The sequence below is a fragment of the Lissotriton helveticus genome, chromosome 4_1 (assembly GCF_964261635.1).
Source record: "Lissotriton helveticus chromosome 4_1, aLisHel1.1, whole genome shotgun sequence".
Classification (NCBI taxonomy): domain Eukaryota; kingdom Metazoa; phylum Chordata; class Amphibia; order Caudata; family Salamandridae; genus Lissotriton; species Lissotriton helveticus.
The window spans coordinates 34,812,201-34,827,554 of NC_136063.1; the positions used below are offsets into that span (position 1 = coordinate 34,812,201).

At 44.1% G+C, this 15,354-nt stretch overlaps 1 protein-coding gene across 1 annotated transcript; it reads left to right on the forward strand.

Moving 5' to 3' along the window:
- The first annotated feature begins 7,074 nt into the window (after window positions 1–7,074).
- LOC144826928 (GTPase IMAP family member 2-like) lies at window positions 7,075–14,008 on the forward strand. Its single transcript, XM_078685391.1, has 2 exons — window positions 7,075–7,197; window positions 12,683–14,008. The coding sequence occupies exons 1-2, from the start codon at window positions 7,083–7,085 to the stop codon at window positions 13,336–13,338; spliced, it is 771 nt and encodes a 256-aa protein (XP_078541517.1). The 5' UTR covers window positions 7,075–7,082; the 3' UTR covers window positions 13,339–14,008.
- Window positions 14,009–15,354: the final 1,346 nt, after the last annotated feature.

The following is a 15,354-nucleotide window of genomic DNA, read 5'->3' on the forward strand; positions in this document are numbered from 1 at the left end:
AGACGCAGGGGTCGCCGTGGCCCAGGAACTTTCACTCGATTTCAATCGCTTTGCAATCTCCGGTAGGAGATTAGCCACATACTTATCTACAAACAAATGCCGACCCGTATCCTCTGTTAAAGATTGACCACTGTAATCATGAAACGCCTCTTCGAAGCGTGTAAAGAAATCTGAAACCGTTTCATCTGGCTTTTGTTTGCACAAAGCTAACATAGTCCAATCGATCTTTTTAGAAGGTACGAGCGTTTTTAATTTATTCAAGATAGCCGCCGGGAGGTCCAAAATCAACTGGCAAGGCTTACACGCCGGTCCCCTATCTAAATCAGCTGCAGTTATTTCTTTCCATGTTCCCCCAAGTATCGTTTCATCATTATTTTTACGGATCTGTCTCCACATATCAGGCGGAAGAATTAACCCAAAAAACAGATCTATGTCAACAAGAGTCATCACACAAGACAAAATAGCCCCTTCCACCCCTTCATAGAATGCCGCTGGATTTTTACGAAGATCAGGTAAAGAATTTTTCAACGCCATAACATCTGCTCTATTCCAAGGCGTATACACCCAGTTATATACAAAATATCCCTTTGCATCCTTTGACAATTTATCATCGTCTGTACCTTCCCCTTTTGGTGGAACATACAAGGGTGCGGCTTCACGCATAGGCATAACTTGCAATGCAGGACTCTTATCTGAACCCCGGAGAGAACACTCCTTAGACTGCCCATTAGACTCCGGCCCGGACTCCTTATTCTTTTTCCGCTCGTCCTGCAATCTGGTAGTCTCATCTCGCAGCTGGATCAGTTGCTTGTAAAGGGCATCAACATCTGCAAGATCAAATAAACCTTTATCCAGATTCTCACGGTGAACTGACACAGCTTTAGATTCTAACGTATCTGAAAGTTGACGATATGCGGTAACAACTTCATCTGCCAAAGTAGCCAGAAAATACAGTAATTCTTGATTTGTCCAATTACCCCTTTCCGTAACAACTTCAGACTGAGAAACAAAATTCGTATTCACTTTACGAGCCCAACTACGTAAATGTGCGGATCTCTCCGCAGAAAACCTGAGACCAGATACACCCTTCTTTCCCGGCTTATCCTGTCCGTCATCATCCGAATCTGCAGCTGGAGCCGTAGGCGAAACGTACGGAGGCGGTGACCGATCTAGCAATGAAAAATCATCAATTTCATTATTAAGGACAGGATAAAGCGGGCGGCGAATAGGGAATTGACCAGTTGTTTGCAATTTACGTTCCCGTTCCTCCCTCTCTTTTTTCTCCTGAGCCTCCTTTTCCTCAAGCTGTAAAGCCTTATCTCGAGCAGCCTTGCGCTGCTCTTTGTCCGCCAAGGCAACTTCACGTTTCATTCGCTCACGCACTGCTTTCTCCCACATTCGTACACAATCAAACATATTTTGTCTAGACCTTCGTTGAAACAAACATTGCTCCACAAACTGTACTTTACGCAAATCGAACGACCCATGTAGAGGCCATTGCAATTCAGGATCCGATTTAGTATACTTATTCCATAATTTACTGTACATTATAGGGGGAAGGCCAAATTTGATATACATTTCACGATTTGGTGTTCCTTCTGGTGGAGCCGGCTGTGCTTCCGCTAACCTAATTGTGGTACCATTTCCAAGACAGCACATCCCTCGGAGTGTGCTTAAAACAGGCATGTTCAAAAAGTATCACGAAAGCGCGATACCGTATAAAATGGCACTTACAGTACTTCACACAAACGTGCCGCTCAAAGGAAAAAAACAAAATTAGAGAAACATCTCTACATGCCTGCCTATGTGAAGTGCACTACACATATAAATTCAAAGTTCACAAATTCACAAATGTTAGCTAACTCAAATCAAAGTCATAGGTCATAGAACTTCGGCAAGCGTCCGGGGACTACCTTACCGATCACAAATCATAGAACTTCAGTAAGCGTCCACAGACTACCTTACCGATCACAAATCTTACCCAAAGTCTCAAAGGTCCAGATTCCAACTGCCAAGGTCTTTTAATCGAATCAGCCAAACGGCACTTTATCCAGCAACACAGACGATCAAGAACTCAGTCGGAGACCGGCGCCACCTGGAAGGTCAGAAAAGAAGGAAAGGAAGAAACACCGCGGGTGCCAAGACTCGGGTCACTCGGTGGCAGCGTACGCGTCCATGGCGAGTTTCCAAACCTTCGTCACGACCTCTCCTTCGGGCATCCGAGTCGCCGATGAGTCCCTTCGTGGTCGCCAATTTGTAGTATCGGGTTCCCAAGGCCTACATGCTCCGAAGATAACCCACTTACATTCAAGAACTGTTGGCACGGAAACTGAAAAATTCAAAGAACAAGTTTATTAAGACCCCATGGGGTGGTGGTACATTCCTACAGCACCCTTCGGTAATGCAAGAAGTATCACACCGAACATCGGCGTGACCCGTTCTTTTATACAATTTGCAGGTAATAAAAAGATAGGCGGCACATTCCTGAGGGGTGACTGGTCAATGGGGACTGCGCATGTACAGGCTTGACCAGTACTAAAAATAGCCTGTTGCTGGGCAAACTCGAATGGTCAGTGGCACGGACAACGGACTAAAGGGCACGCTGGCCACGAGGCCACTCATGATCTAAGATGGCCGCCGTAACATACAAAATGGCGTTTCCAGGTATAGCCAATTTAAGCGGGGAAACGTATAGCACAGCTAAGCGCTAACTCGGCCATTGTCAAATTACGACAGTAGGGTCCTTTGGGGTATGTGGAATTTTGAGCCTGCTGATTAGGTATGCTGGTCCCATGTCATGGAGTGCCTTGTGTGCATGAGTGAGAATCCTGAAGGTGATTCTCACCTCGATGGGGAGCCAGTGGAGTGAGCACAGGTGGTGGGAGATGTGGCAGTGTCTTGGCAGGTTGATGACCAGTCTTGCTGCGGCGTTCTGGATGTTTTGTAGTTTGCAGGTGAGATGTTTGTTTATTCCGACGTAGAGTGCGTTGCTGTAGTCGAGTCTGCTGGTGGCAAAGGCATGAGTGACGGTTCTTTTGTGCTTGAGGGGATTGCATTTGAAGGCCTTACATAAGAGGCAGAGAGTGTGGAAGCAGGAGGATGCGACAGAGTTGATCTGGCAGTCCATGTTGGGCTCGGAGTACAGGATGATTCCAAGGTTGCATGCGTGGTCCGTGGGGGTGGGTGGACTTCCGAGGGTGGGGGGGCACCAGGTGTCAGTCCAGGTGTTGGCGTTTGGGCCATGATGAGTACTTCTCTTTTTGTCAGTGTTGAGTTGTAGGCAGTCATTTTTCATCCATTTGGCAACAGCTTCAATACCTTCTTGGAATTTGTGTCTGGCGGTTTTGGGTTTGTTGCATTAGGAGAGGATGAGTTGGGTATTGTTTGCATACGACACAATGTTGAGTCCATAGGTTCTGATGATGGGGGCGAGCGGAGCCATGTAGAAGTTGAAGAGTGTGGGGCTGAGGGAGTACCACTGGGGGACTCTGCAGGTGGTGGATGTTGGGTCCGAGAAGAAAGGGGGGAGTCTAACCTTCTGTGTTCTGCCAGAGAGGAAGGAGGGGATCCAGTTGAGGGCCTTGTCCTGGATCCCTGCATCGTGGAGTCTGCGTATTAGGGTGCGGTGAGAGACTGTGTCGAACGCCGCTTAGAGGTCAAGGAGGATGAGGGCTACTGTTCTCCTCTGTCCAGTAGGGAGCGGATGTTGTCTGTTGCGGCGAGGAGGGCGGTTTTTGTGCTGTGTTTTTTTCTGAAGTCGGATTGGGAGGAGTCGAGGATGTTGTGCTCTTAGATAAAGGTGGTGAGTTGGCTGTTGATGGTTTTTCAATGACTCACTGGGAATGGGAGCAGGTAGATGGGTTTGTAGTTCTTGAGATCGGCGGGGTCCACCTAGGTTTTCTTTAGGAGGGGGTTGATCTCGGCATGTTTCCAGTCATCGGGCAATGAGGCGTTGGTCAGGGAGCGGTTGATGGTGTGGCGGGTCATGGGTGCAATGGTGTCGGTGGCTCTGTTGAAGATGTGGTGGGGGCAAGAGTACGTGGGGGCCCAGGAGTGGATTGACAACATTGTCTTCAGTGTGTCTTCGGTGGTGATGGCTGTCTAGTTGTCAATCGTTGGCTTCAGTGTAACGGGGGTGGCTGTCTGGGGTGGCTGATGAGGGTTCAGTGTGTTGATTGCCTTCGTCAAAGTTGTCGTAAATGTTCTTGATTTTGAGGTGGAAGAAGGTGCTCAGTTTGTCGAAGATGTCTTGAGAGGGAGGGTGTCAGTAGACTTGCTGGTGCTTTGGGCGAACTCCTTGATGATGCTGAAGAGTTCTTTGTTGTTGTGAAGTCACTCCCACCCCAGACTGCAGTTATTGCAATTGGCAAAGAAGCTGATGCATTTGAGTATAAGAATAATGGACAGAAAACTCAAGTTTTTAACAGCTTGGTTGTTTTGGAGGATACACAGATCACAAATATGGCTACATATTTATGAATAAACATTACATCTGACCTCGAGCAAATAGTGGAGGCAAACATCACCCCGGTAATAAGGAAAGGGATAAAAGACTGCGACAGGTTACACAATCTTCACATTTCGATTGTAGGCAGATGTAATGTAATAAAGATGTTATTATATTTGTTTAGGGCCATCCCCTTGAGTTTGCGAGTTGCTGGTTCAAAGTGATAGAAAACATGCTCACTAGGTTTATGTGGTCAAAATGTAAGACTAGAAGGGCATTTAAATTTATGACACTTGTAAGAGAGAAATGAGGAAGGGGGTTCTCGAAATTAACACAGTACGAGTGGGCTACCGATTTACAATATATGCGGGTGTTGCTGGGTGGGCAAAGGGAAGTTCAGGGGAACTTACATGGGATGGAAAATGTATATGAGCTATTGATAGGTGACGCCTCTCAGAGCTGTTTTTTTAACTTTAGTGAGCCAAGCTACTGCAAAAAGGTTAGATTTAAAACTTTTCAGGCCGCATTTTAGATCTGGGCTGCTGTTAAAAGGAAAACCAGGCTTGGCAGACTGAAATATTATTCACAACTTTGTAAAAATCCAATAATGCCAGAGATCTCTAGGGATAATAATATGTCAAGATGGGAGGATGCAGGTATCTGTGTGATAGGAAACTTTCTAAACGCGTCAGTTATACTATCGTTTAGTAAAATTCAAGGCAGATATGGGATACACACTAGGTATTTTCTCAATTATCTACAAATTCGGAGTATTTTAATGCAAAAAGAAGAGAGGCACAAGGGGCTTTAATAACAATAGTGTTGTGGATAAGGTACAGTGTGAGGAGGGGTGCAGGATCAGTCAAATTTATTCTAAACTGATTTTGCTTACTGATCTGGAGAGATATGGGTCCAAGTGGTAACAGAAGCTGGCTACACCATATGAAATATTTTTGGATTCATTGGAACTTGGAAGGACTGTGCTCCTCTCCGCTGGTTTGCAGGCACAACACTACAAAACGCTGTTTCTATCATACTGCACCCCGGCTAGATTTGCACAATGGGGTTGGCAGGATGGAATTGCATGCCCCCGATGCAATAGCAAAGCACTGATGCTGACATAGTGCATATGTTTTCGACGTGCCCTCTGTTAGCTGCCTGGCTAGGTGAAATTGAAAAGTTCCTGTACTTATCGCTGAACATAAAAACAAACCTCATCACACAGCTCATAATGATGGGCGTTAGTAATGATGAGGCATCAGAAGACCACCGTCATTTCCTTTTTATAGCCATGGCAGTATTTGGAATATGTATCGCTTCAGCTTGGTTGGATCCCGTGGCACCCGGATTTCAGCAATGGCTAGGGAGGCTATTAGCCACCTACAATGTAGAAACATGAGTTTTAGAGCAAGAAGATTGGTGGAAAACATCTGGCCCTAATCAAAAAATGGAAAGAAGAAAACTGATTGTATATAGTATGTTACCAGCACTCTAGCAGAACACTGTAAAGATAGAGGCTTAATAATCCAGGTTATTTACAATTGTCTCCTATAGCAATGACTATGTTATCGTGTAACCTGTTTAATTTGAATCATGTTGTTTTTGTTTTTCTTTCTTTTCCTTGATGTTTTTGATGTTTTTACTTGTCATATTTTTTAACCCTAAGATTGTTGTTTGTCTTCTCTTCAATCCTCATGAAATGTGTATGTATTTAATTTGCTGGTGAGAAAAAAAAGGAAAACGCATACACTGGGTGACATTATAGCCAAGAAAAAAAAGAAGAAAAGTCACTGAAGTTGCCAGCCATAGTTATTGCCACCACTGGGTCACAATGCACCTTCAAGTTTACTTAATTGGAAATGATAGACAGGAATGACCCCTTCTCTGTATTGGGATTGGGGTCAGACATTAATGAGAGGCATGGCTTGATCATTATAAACCTTAATTTTGGACACACATATAAGCTTCAATTGAGTGCATATTCTAAGCCTATCCAGTGGTGCAAAACTGTGACTAAAAGATTATGCTTTAGTGGAGTGGCAGAAAAAACTGCTGTCGATAATTTTAGCCGGGGTCCTGGCCCCTAGTCCTGTTTCTGAGCAAGGGTGGGCAGACAGGCTTGCATGTGGTGCACCAGTGGCACATCCGCTACTGAAGGTGTTTGTTAAAGGTAGTAGTCTAGGCCCAAAAGCAGGACTACACCCTCTGGCCAAAGAAAAACAGCAGCAAAAAGAGTAGTGGACCCAGGAGAAGAGAAGAGACAGAAACAGGAGAAAAGAGCTGGTAACACTAGGTGTAGACGGCTAAAAAACTTCTGACAAGCATGTGAAAGCTTTAGAAAGTGAGCCTGAGATACCAACTCTGCAAGAAAAGTTACATGTGTAATTAATCCTTGAAACATGAGACTGGTTACATTCCAGATCTGATTATTGCCCCAAATGACTAAACAGTTTCTTAAAAAAGTACTCTCTCTGAATGTAGCATGCAAGCTTATGCACAACATCTTTATATTCAATCTGTTTCCTTCCCCAATTTTTTGTTAGGCATATCACTCAATCTTGCCCTGATTGACAAGGTCAGCACTATTGAATTTGCCAATGCTTGTTTTACAGGAGACCACTTTTTCATGTGGAAAATGCTCCATTCCTGTTGGCTGTTTTTGTGTCACATCTTTCAGAAATTCTTGAGCCCCTTGGGTTGTTTACGACAACAGACACCAGCAGTTTTGGGAACAGAGAATGATAAGCTAGGTGAGTAATGTTATGACATTTTTCATGATGATATTGAAATAGAGCAGGCAAGTGAGAGCAACCCCCACACTCAGGCCGCCTAATGACTCCCTCAGTCCTTGTGTATCCAACACAAAGCCCTGAACATCACAAATCAATGCAGAACTGAAAAGCACTTTAACAAACCACCTCATCCTTTGCTTTGAGACCTTAGTGGTATATTCCCCACTAACCTCCATCTCCCTCAGACTGATCCTTCTCTATCGCAGATTCCGCACTGTAAATAGGAACATTATGCTTACACAGTAACTCAATAAACTTGTCTAAAACTTTCAGACTTTTCAAAATAAATGAAATTTCTGCTGTCATGTAATCCTGGTACACTTTCTTCCTCCTCAAGTGGCTCATTTCTGCTGTTTGTAAAGTGCTCTTTTGCACCTGAAGCTAGGTATCTGTTGCAAAATGACACTGAAATTAAAAAGGAAGAATTATTTTTCTGAGATTAACAAGTATATGTTCATGTATCAGATAACAGCTCATACAAGTGAGTATTAAATCATTGTATTTTACCTGTGCTATGATGATTGGACAGATTGATATTAGAAAATCAAAGGTTAATGAGCCAAAGCTTTTGTTTGTATATACCTTGTCATCCTTAAAACCTGACCAAGGAACCATAAGAAGGTGCCGCAGCGTGGCACCGCCAAGCCCTTTGGCTGCGCCACACTGCGGCACCTTTAGAGGACAGGAATACAACATATTTACAAGGAAATGTTGCAATCCTGTGCCATCCCCTGCGCTGTGCACAAACAGCTGCCATGCACCGGCACCCTTGCCCCATGGTGAAAGGATGCCTGCGTCATGGGAAGATAATTTGTGTGCAGTAAGGAGCACCTTCCTGCACAAAAACAATCACTTCAGGCATTTTCCTCCTTCAATGCATGCACGCATTGAAGAGGAAAAACATTTCTTCTTGTTGAGCCTCGCTACGCCATCCTTAGGGCGACGTATCATACTGACGCATTTCCAGGTTTATGAATCCTCGTAAATCTTGGTACAATACATCTGATCCGGAAACCTTTTGATATAGAAATGTAAACCAAACAGTACAGAAAAATATGTTAACTAAAACAAAACAGATTTATTCTGCAGCCTTTATTGCCCAACTGTCTAGACATGAGTTTGACTTTTGGAACGTCACAATCAACACAAAATCAGTCTGGGGTTCAAAAGAATGGCAAGTGCAGGGGGTAGAAGCTTTGTTTAGAGCCTGTATCATCCCACAGCAACAAATGTTTTTGAATGACACTGTGCCACAAACGTCTTGACTTGGATTAACCAAGATCAAAGACATCAACACACCTTCTGTACCAACACCTGCAAGTAATAGTACTACACAGGGGGCGGTCACATTTGATACAATACTACAACCCAACAGATCAGATCCTGATTGGGAAAAATGGTTGCTCTGGCCCACAGCCACAAACATCTGTCTAGAAAGGTTTCTGGATAGGACACAGGGTTTTACTATCCATAGGCCAGACCCACGTTATATTCAACAACAGTACCCGGTGGTAGTTACAACATACAGTGTAGGAAAATTGTACCTAGACTGGTTACAAAAATCTACACTCAAGGATGTGAAACAACACTTATCTTTACTTAAAGAAGACACAGACCATAGGGATTTCTTGCTAGGACCAAGAAAATCATGTCAAAAACATTTAATTTATGCCAGCATTTATGCTGCTTATGTTGAAATATGGAAGGTTTCACAGCCAGGGGCCGCAGAAAGAATACGTGAACTTGATTGTACTAATTTAGAGAAATCTCTCACTGTTGTCGACAATGGATTAACAACTTTGTAATCCAGAATATATTCACTGGGCAACATTGTATCCTCTGCTATTGATATATTGGAACAAGTTTAGCCGTGTTACAACAAGACCAATCTCAGTTATGTTGTAGATAATGTTATTGGGCTGGATGCTGAAATCCTGGCGTGCAGGCTATGTGCCTTGGAGTTTTAGCAACACGTTGGCTCTATTTTCTGAATACAATCTCGCAGATAAAAAGATCGAATTGGTACAAAGTGGAGCCAAGTATACAGTGCTGAGCATTAAAAACTGGAAAATTTACCATTTACGGTAGAAGAAAAAAAAGATACAAAATGGGTTATCCATGGCAAAATAACTCTGCCTGTCACTACTTTTCATTTTCAGTATTGCCTCAAACAAATGCAAGCAGGCAAATATGAAAGGTTAGGTGAAGAATACATTAAGACATCCTAGGATATACCTTATGAATACAGGTGTTGGAGTGGGGGTCGTGAAGTGTTTCTAATCGGTACACACTGTGAAATTGTACTTAGTGGCTCACTCATATGTCAGGACATTTCTTTACACAGGGCTTGTAATGGTTCAGTAGCAAATTTGTCTTGCCACCTGCAGGGTACACCAGCTGCTCTGATTAATCCAACGTTTGGCCAACTTTCTAACAGGAGTTACCTCATGTTGAATGATCTAAGTTGCAGTGGCATGTTGCCAGGGATCCCATATCTGGTAACGGTTAGCTCCAGGGCTACTTGTTGTATGCAAGTATTGTTCCCCCAAATAGACACAGTCAGGGAGTGGCCTTCATTGAATGTTTCTTTTTTGTGTTTTGATACTTTAAGCAGAATGAAAGCCATTCTTTTGCAACAGACCGTGCCTTTGACCTCGGCCAAAGAAACCTATGATCTACAAATTGCAAGGACTTCGGCTGAGATACATGCTCTCATACATACAAACTGCCCTATACATTTCATAGAAATAATGGGACGTATCTTAAACATTTCTGATACAAGCAAGATTGTACATGTATTTAACACAGTATGTTCAGGACTTTTAACACCATTTCAGGCAGTCCTCATAATCATGCCAAACTTCATGCATTCGGTGTTTGGTGTTCTGCCATTAATTCCAGCACTTGTTGCAGGAATCCTGATTCTATTTCTACTACTACGCTATGGCAAGCCTATCCATCGGCGTCACTCCCAGCAATTTGGAAAAAGCTTTCCTAGAACGGAAGTGCCATGAGTGCATAGTGCAACTTTTGGGCATACCTTGTCTACAGGAACTTAACCCCTTCCCTGCTGGGCACATTCCCCCGCTGTGCTCAGGGGAGGGGGGTGCTCATGACGATCTCAGCTCGTCATGCAGCACAGTGCTCATGTGCTCATGACGAGCTGAGCTCGTCATGACTACACCCGTTTCCTAGAACGTTTGCACAGCAGGGGAATTTGCCCAGCGTGCAAGCGTTCTAAAGGTCATGACGAGATCAGCTCGTCATGAGCACACGAGAACCGTGGCTCATGACGAGCTGAGCTCGTCATGAGCATGGGAGGGGTTAATACTACATGGTTTCTGTCATTTAAACCAATCTGGCAAGATTGCATCTTACTTGTTTTACTCTGTCTGCTTTGCTGTGAAGAACGCATGCTAGACATCTGTCTAACACTCCCATCAGTCATGCCAACGGATATCGACACTCTGCTGGACCTGATAATGGCCCATGCTCCGTGTTGTCCCCAGAGGCTACCAATCCTGATGGTGGCATTCATTGAGATCTCAATCCCTTCTGAAAAAAACATCGCTTGATCCCACAGCCTCAGTCAACTACAGACCCATTGCCTGCCTTCCGTTCCCAGCTAAGATCTTTGAAAATCTCATAAATAAGCAGCTATCAGAATTTATTAATCAAAACTATCCCCTGGACGATACCCAATTCGGTTTTAGACAGGGTCAATGAACAGAAACGGCCTGATAAAGCGACCAACGAAATCAGGGCGATTTTAGATCAAGGTAGGGCGGCGGTCCTTATACTCCTGGATTTATCCGGCGCCTTTGAAACAGTTGATCACTCCACCCTTATCGACCGTGTCTCAACCTTAGGGATCAACCACTCAGCCAAGGACCTCCTTGCCTCATTCCTTTACAACCGTACTCAAACTGGAAAGCTAGGCGCATTCTACTCTCCTGTCTTCACTCTCCCGTGCGGCGTGCCCCAAGGATCCTCGCTAAGTCCAACCCTTTTCAACATTTATGTCTCTGACTTGGCGAGGGTCATCAAATCGCACGGGTTGAGTTTAACCTCCTCGCTGATGACACCCAGTTGGTGCTTGCAGTACACAAGGACGGAACAGCGGTTACGGCCAGATTCCAGGAGAGTATGCTAGCCATTAGCTCCTGGATGACGAGCAACTGCTTAAAGTTAAACTCAGATAAAACCGAGGTTATGACTTTTGGCAACCTCACTCCTGGGTGGTCCTCCACCTGGTTGCCCAATGAAATGGGCCCTCGACCAGAACCCGTCACCAAGGTCAGAAACCTCGGGGTCCTATTCGACGATAAACTCCTGTTCCATCATCATGTAAACGCCGTTGTGTCCTCCTCTTTTCAGACCTTAAGAAAAATCAAGAAACTACTTCCATACCTCCCGGTATCAGCTGGTAAAACTCTTGTCGCCACCCTTGTCTTTTCCAAAACGGATTACTGCAACGCCTTCCTGCTCAATGCCCAAGAAAAGGTCCTTTACAAACTCCAGTCAGTCCAAAACGCGGCAGCCAGAATTCTACTCGGCATCCCCAAATTCAAATCCATCACCTCTGCCATATGCCAACTTCACTAGCTGCCTGTCAAAAGCCGGACTAAATTCAAGGCATCCCCTACAAAGCCATCCACAATTCAGGACCTCCGTTCTTAAAAAAAGCTTTCTCCAAGTACACTACCAACAGATCCCTTCGCTCCTTCTCAGCCCACCTCATACCGGTCCCACTTACTAAAAAATCCTCCTGGGGAGACAGGTGCTTCCTAGTCGCCACTGCCAGACTCTGGAACTCTCTTCCTCTCCCCATCAAAACCAATCCCTCTCTCACTGTCTTCAGGAAACAATTAAAAACCTGGCTTTCTAACCAATAATGCGTCCACCAGCGCTCCCCCTGTCTGGATTCGTAGTCCTTAAGCTGACCATGTCCTGAATGATGTAATATGTGACATCATCAGCAGTGGATTGCGGGCGCGAGAGATTTTGTATGAGTGAAATATCCAGCTAACTATAAAACCCCTGAAACCTATGGTTTTTTCAATGAAATTCTAAGGTTTTTTAAATGATAATTCCTAATTATAACCTGCATGAAATCTATGGTTTTTTCAGTGAATATATATATATATATATATAAGCATAGTGTCAACGACAGACTGGAGAGGTTTTAGAGAGTTAAATTGCAGCAGTATTGGGATTCTCCTCATAAATACAAGAGTCTCGTCTGACTGAAGTACATGTATCGATTCTGTGTGTGTATTTTAGCAGCATTCTAAGTTGCCTCTGACAAATAACACATTCACACAAAAATATGATCATATTTAACTTACAGCCAACAGAAGAAAAGTACAAACCTATTGACTTTAGAATTGCTTTCTCTATATGTATCCAAGAATCAATAAACCATTCCCTTTTGTTTCCACAGATGAACTGAGTTTAATCCTTGTCGGGACCGCTGGAGCCGGGAAAAGCGCCACCGGGAACACCATCCTGAGGAGGAAAGTGTTCGAGTCCAGACCCTCGGCAGTGCCTGTGACCAGGGAGTGTCAGAGCGGGGAGGGTGAGTTGGGGGACAGGCATCTGCTAGTGGTGGACACCCCAAGCTTCCTTTCCCTCACAGTCCCCGACAAAGAGCTCTTGGCAGAGATAAAGCGGTATGCACAGCCATCCTCCGGTCCACACGCCATCCTCCTGGTGCTCCAGGCCGGACGGTTCACCGTGGAGGAGCGGGAGGCCGTGCAGAGGATCCAGCATCTCTTCGGGAAGGAGGCGCTAAAGTTCACAGTGATCGTGTTCACACGGAGAGAGGACCTGGAGGGTAAAACTATAGAATCCTTTGTCGGTGAATCCGAGAAGAAGCTTAAAGAGCTGGTCAGGAGCTGTGGGGGGAGGGTCTGTGCCTTCAACAACCGAGCGACTGGAGCAGAGAGGGAGCAGCAGGTGCGGAGGCTCATGCAGGTGATAGACGAGATGGTGGCAGGGAATAAGTTATCAAACGCTGGGCTGATCAGGAGGCTATGGAGGGTTCTGTGTGATTTTGTAAACAAGTTTAGAGATTTACCAGCAGTTTTAGGTCATTAATTGCCAGTGTTGTGTAATAAATCTGGTATCCCCATTCTATTGTGTATCCTCTGCTCTTCGGCAGCTCTCGGAATCAAACCTCGGCCGAGCAGGTTCAGACAGAAGCAACCGATCACTGCTCGGGCTGAGTTGCGGGATATATGATTCAACTGGATGCCAAACTCAGCCCTGGCTATAAATTGCCTGGAACTTGTCGAGCATTGCAGCTGGTCATTGCTGCATGAGTACAGACAGACAGAAAGTGCAATCATTACAAAGAATGAAACCTGATTCAAAGTACAATAAAGTTAAAATACATTGTGGAAGCAAGAAAAATATTTGCTGGAGGGAATGATTCCAAACATAATAAACAGCTGGGGAGAGGGAATAAACGAGGATAGAAACAACGGCAGGGGTAAAATAATGGGGGAAACCAAAATCAAAACTTATAAAAGATTAAAGGGTGAAGGTAAAAAAAGGCAATGAAAAAAGCAAGGTATACAAATGGGGAAATAGTGTTTTGATTTTGGTATAATGAAGAAGTTTGAAGGTGTTAATGACAATCATATAACTTGCTCAAGAAGTTGAATTACAGTGCATGTTTGGTTAGACTCATACATCATAGTTCGCATTTTACCAGTCTGCCCTATATTTGTGTGCCCATGCTAATTAAATAAGCATTTGCAATGCAATGAGTCTCGCTTTTGTGAAAGTTAGAACTATTGGCGTTATAAATGACTATTTTTCGACTTTTTTTTTTTGTTTGCAGTGGCATGATAATTTAGATAATGCGAGTTAGAGCTATTGGAACTGTAAATGTAAATATTTATGTGTAACGGAGTGTAGTGAGTGTTTGGGGTGTGAATGGAATGATGTGGGTACCATCCTGATAATGTGAGCATATAAGAATCCGAGGTGCAGTTGGGATGGATGGGTTGGTGAAAAGATAGCTGTTTATATGAATGGTTGAATGGATGGATAGCTATATGAGTACATGGGTGGATATCTGTGTGATCAGATGAATGAAGAAATGGTAGGTGATGCATGGTTGGTATAGTGGATACATTGGGAAAATAGTCATAAAGAGGAAATGTTAGTACGTTATTGGACACTTGGTCAAGACTGGATGATATAACAGGTTATATGGTGGTCCAGATTGCAACACACGTAAATCCCATTTAAAATTCCCGAGTTGATGATGGTTTTGTGCCCTTACCCCAAAACGATGCTTCCTTGGCAGCTGCTTTGATACTTGCCTAACCTGCAGACTTCCAGCACAGCATTACATTTGGACACAGGTTTAACCAATACAAAACTTAAATGCTGTGTCCCATCAAACCTTGCAGGAGACAGTTACTAACTGTTAGAAATGGGGGTCTCTAGTTGGCAGAGGTAGATACCTTTGTCCAAATAGGAATCCTTGCTTCTAGTCAGGGTAAGGGGGATACACACTTCTGATAACTCCGGCTCACCCCCTTGGTAGTTTGGCACAAGTAGACAGGTTTATCCCAAAGGCAATGTGTAAAGTATTTCTACCAACACTCACAGTAACACTGTGAAAACACCACAAATAGACACCACACCAGTTTAGAAAAATAAAATATCTAGACCAAAACAAGAAAAATGCAACATACACAGTTAAAAATATGACCTTCAAAAGGTTTCAATACATTTTACCATAGAAAACTATGGATGCGTGACTTTTGCACAAAGAACCTGCGCTTGCGTCAAAATTCACAAGGCTAAACAGCTGCAGATCGGAAACACAGAGATGCGTCAATTCCTGAGACTATGCAACAAGGGAGGTGATGCAACAGTTTTGCGACACGCAAAGGATGAGTTGAGTCAAATCCGGTCTGTATGGGGAGTCATGCGTTGATTCTTCATAACGGTTCCATTACGCAGGTGATGCATCGGGAAAACTTGCTGCACAATAGCTTGGCAGGATTACTAGCTTCCGAAAGCAAAGGTGACTTAATGACTTTCCAAAACGCAATATTATCGTTCGTTATACAGCTTCTATGCAATTGGGCCCAA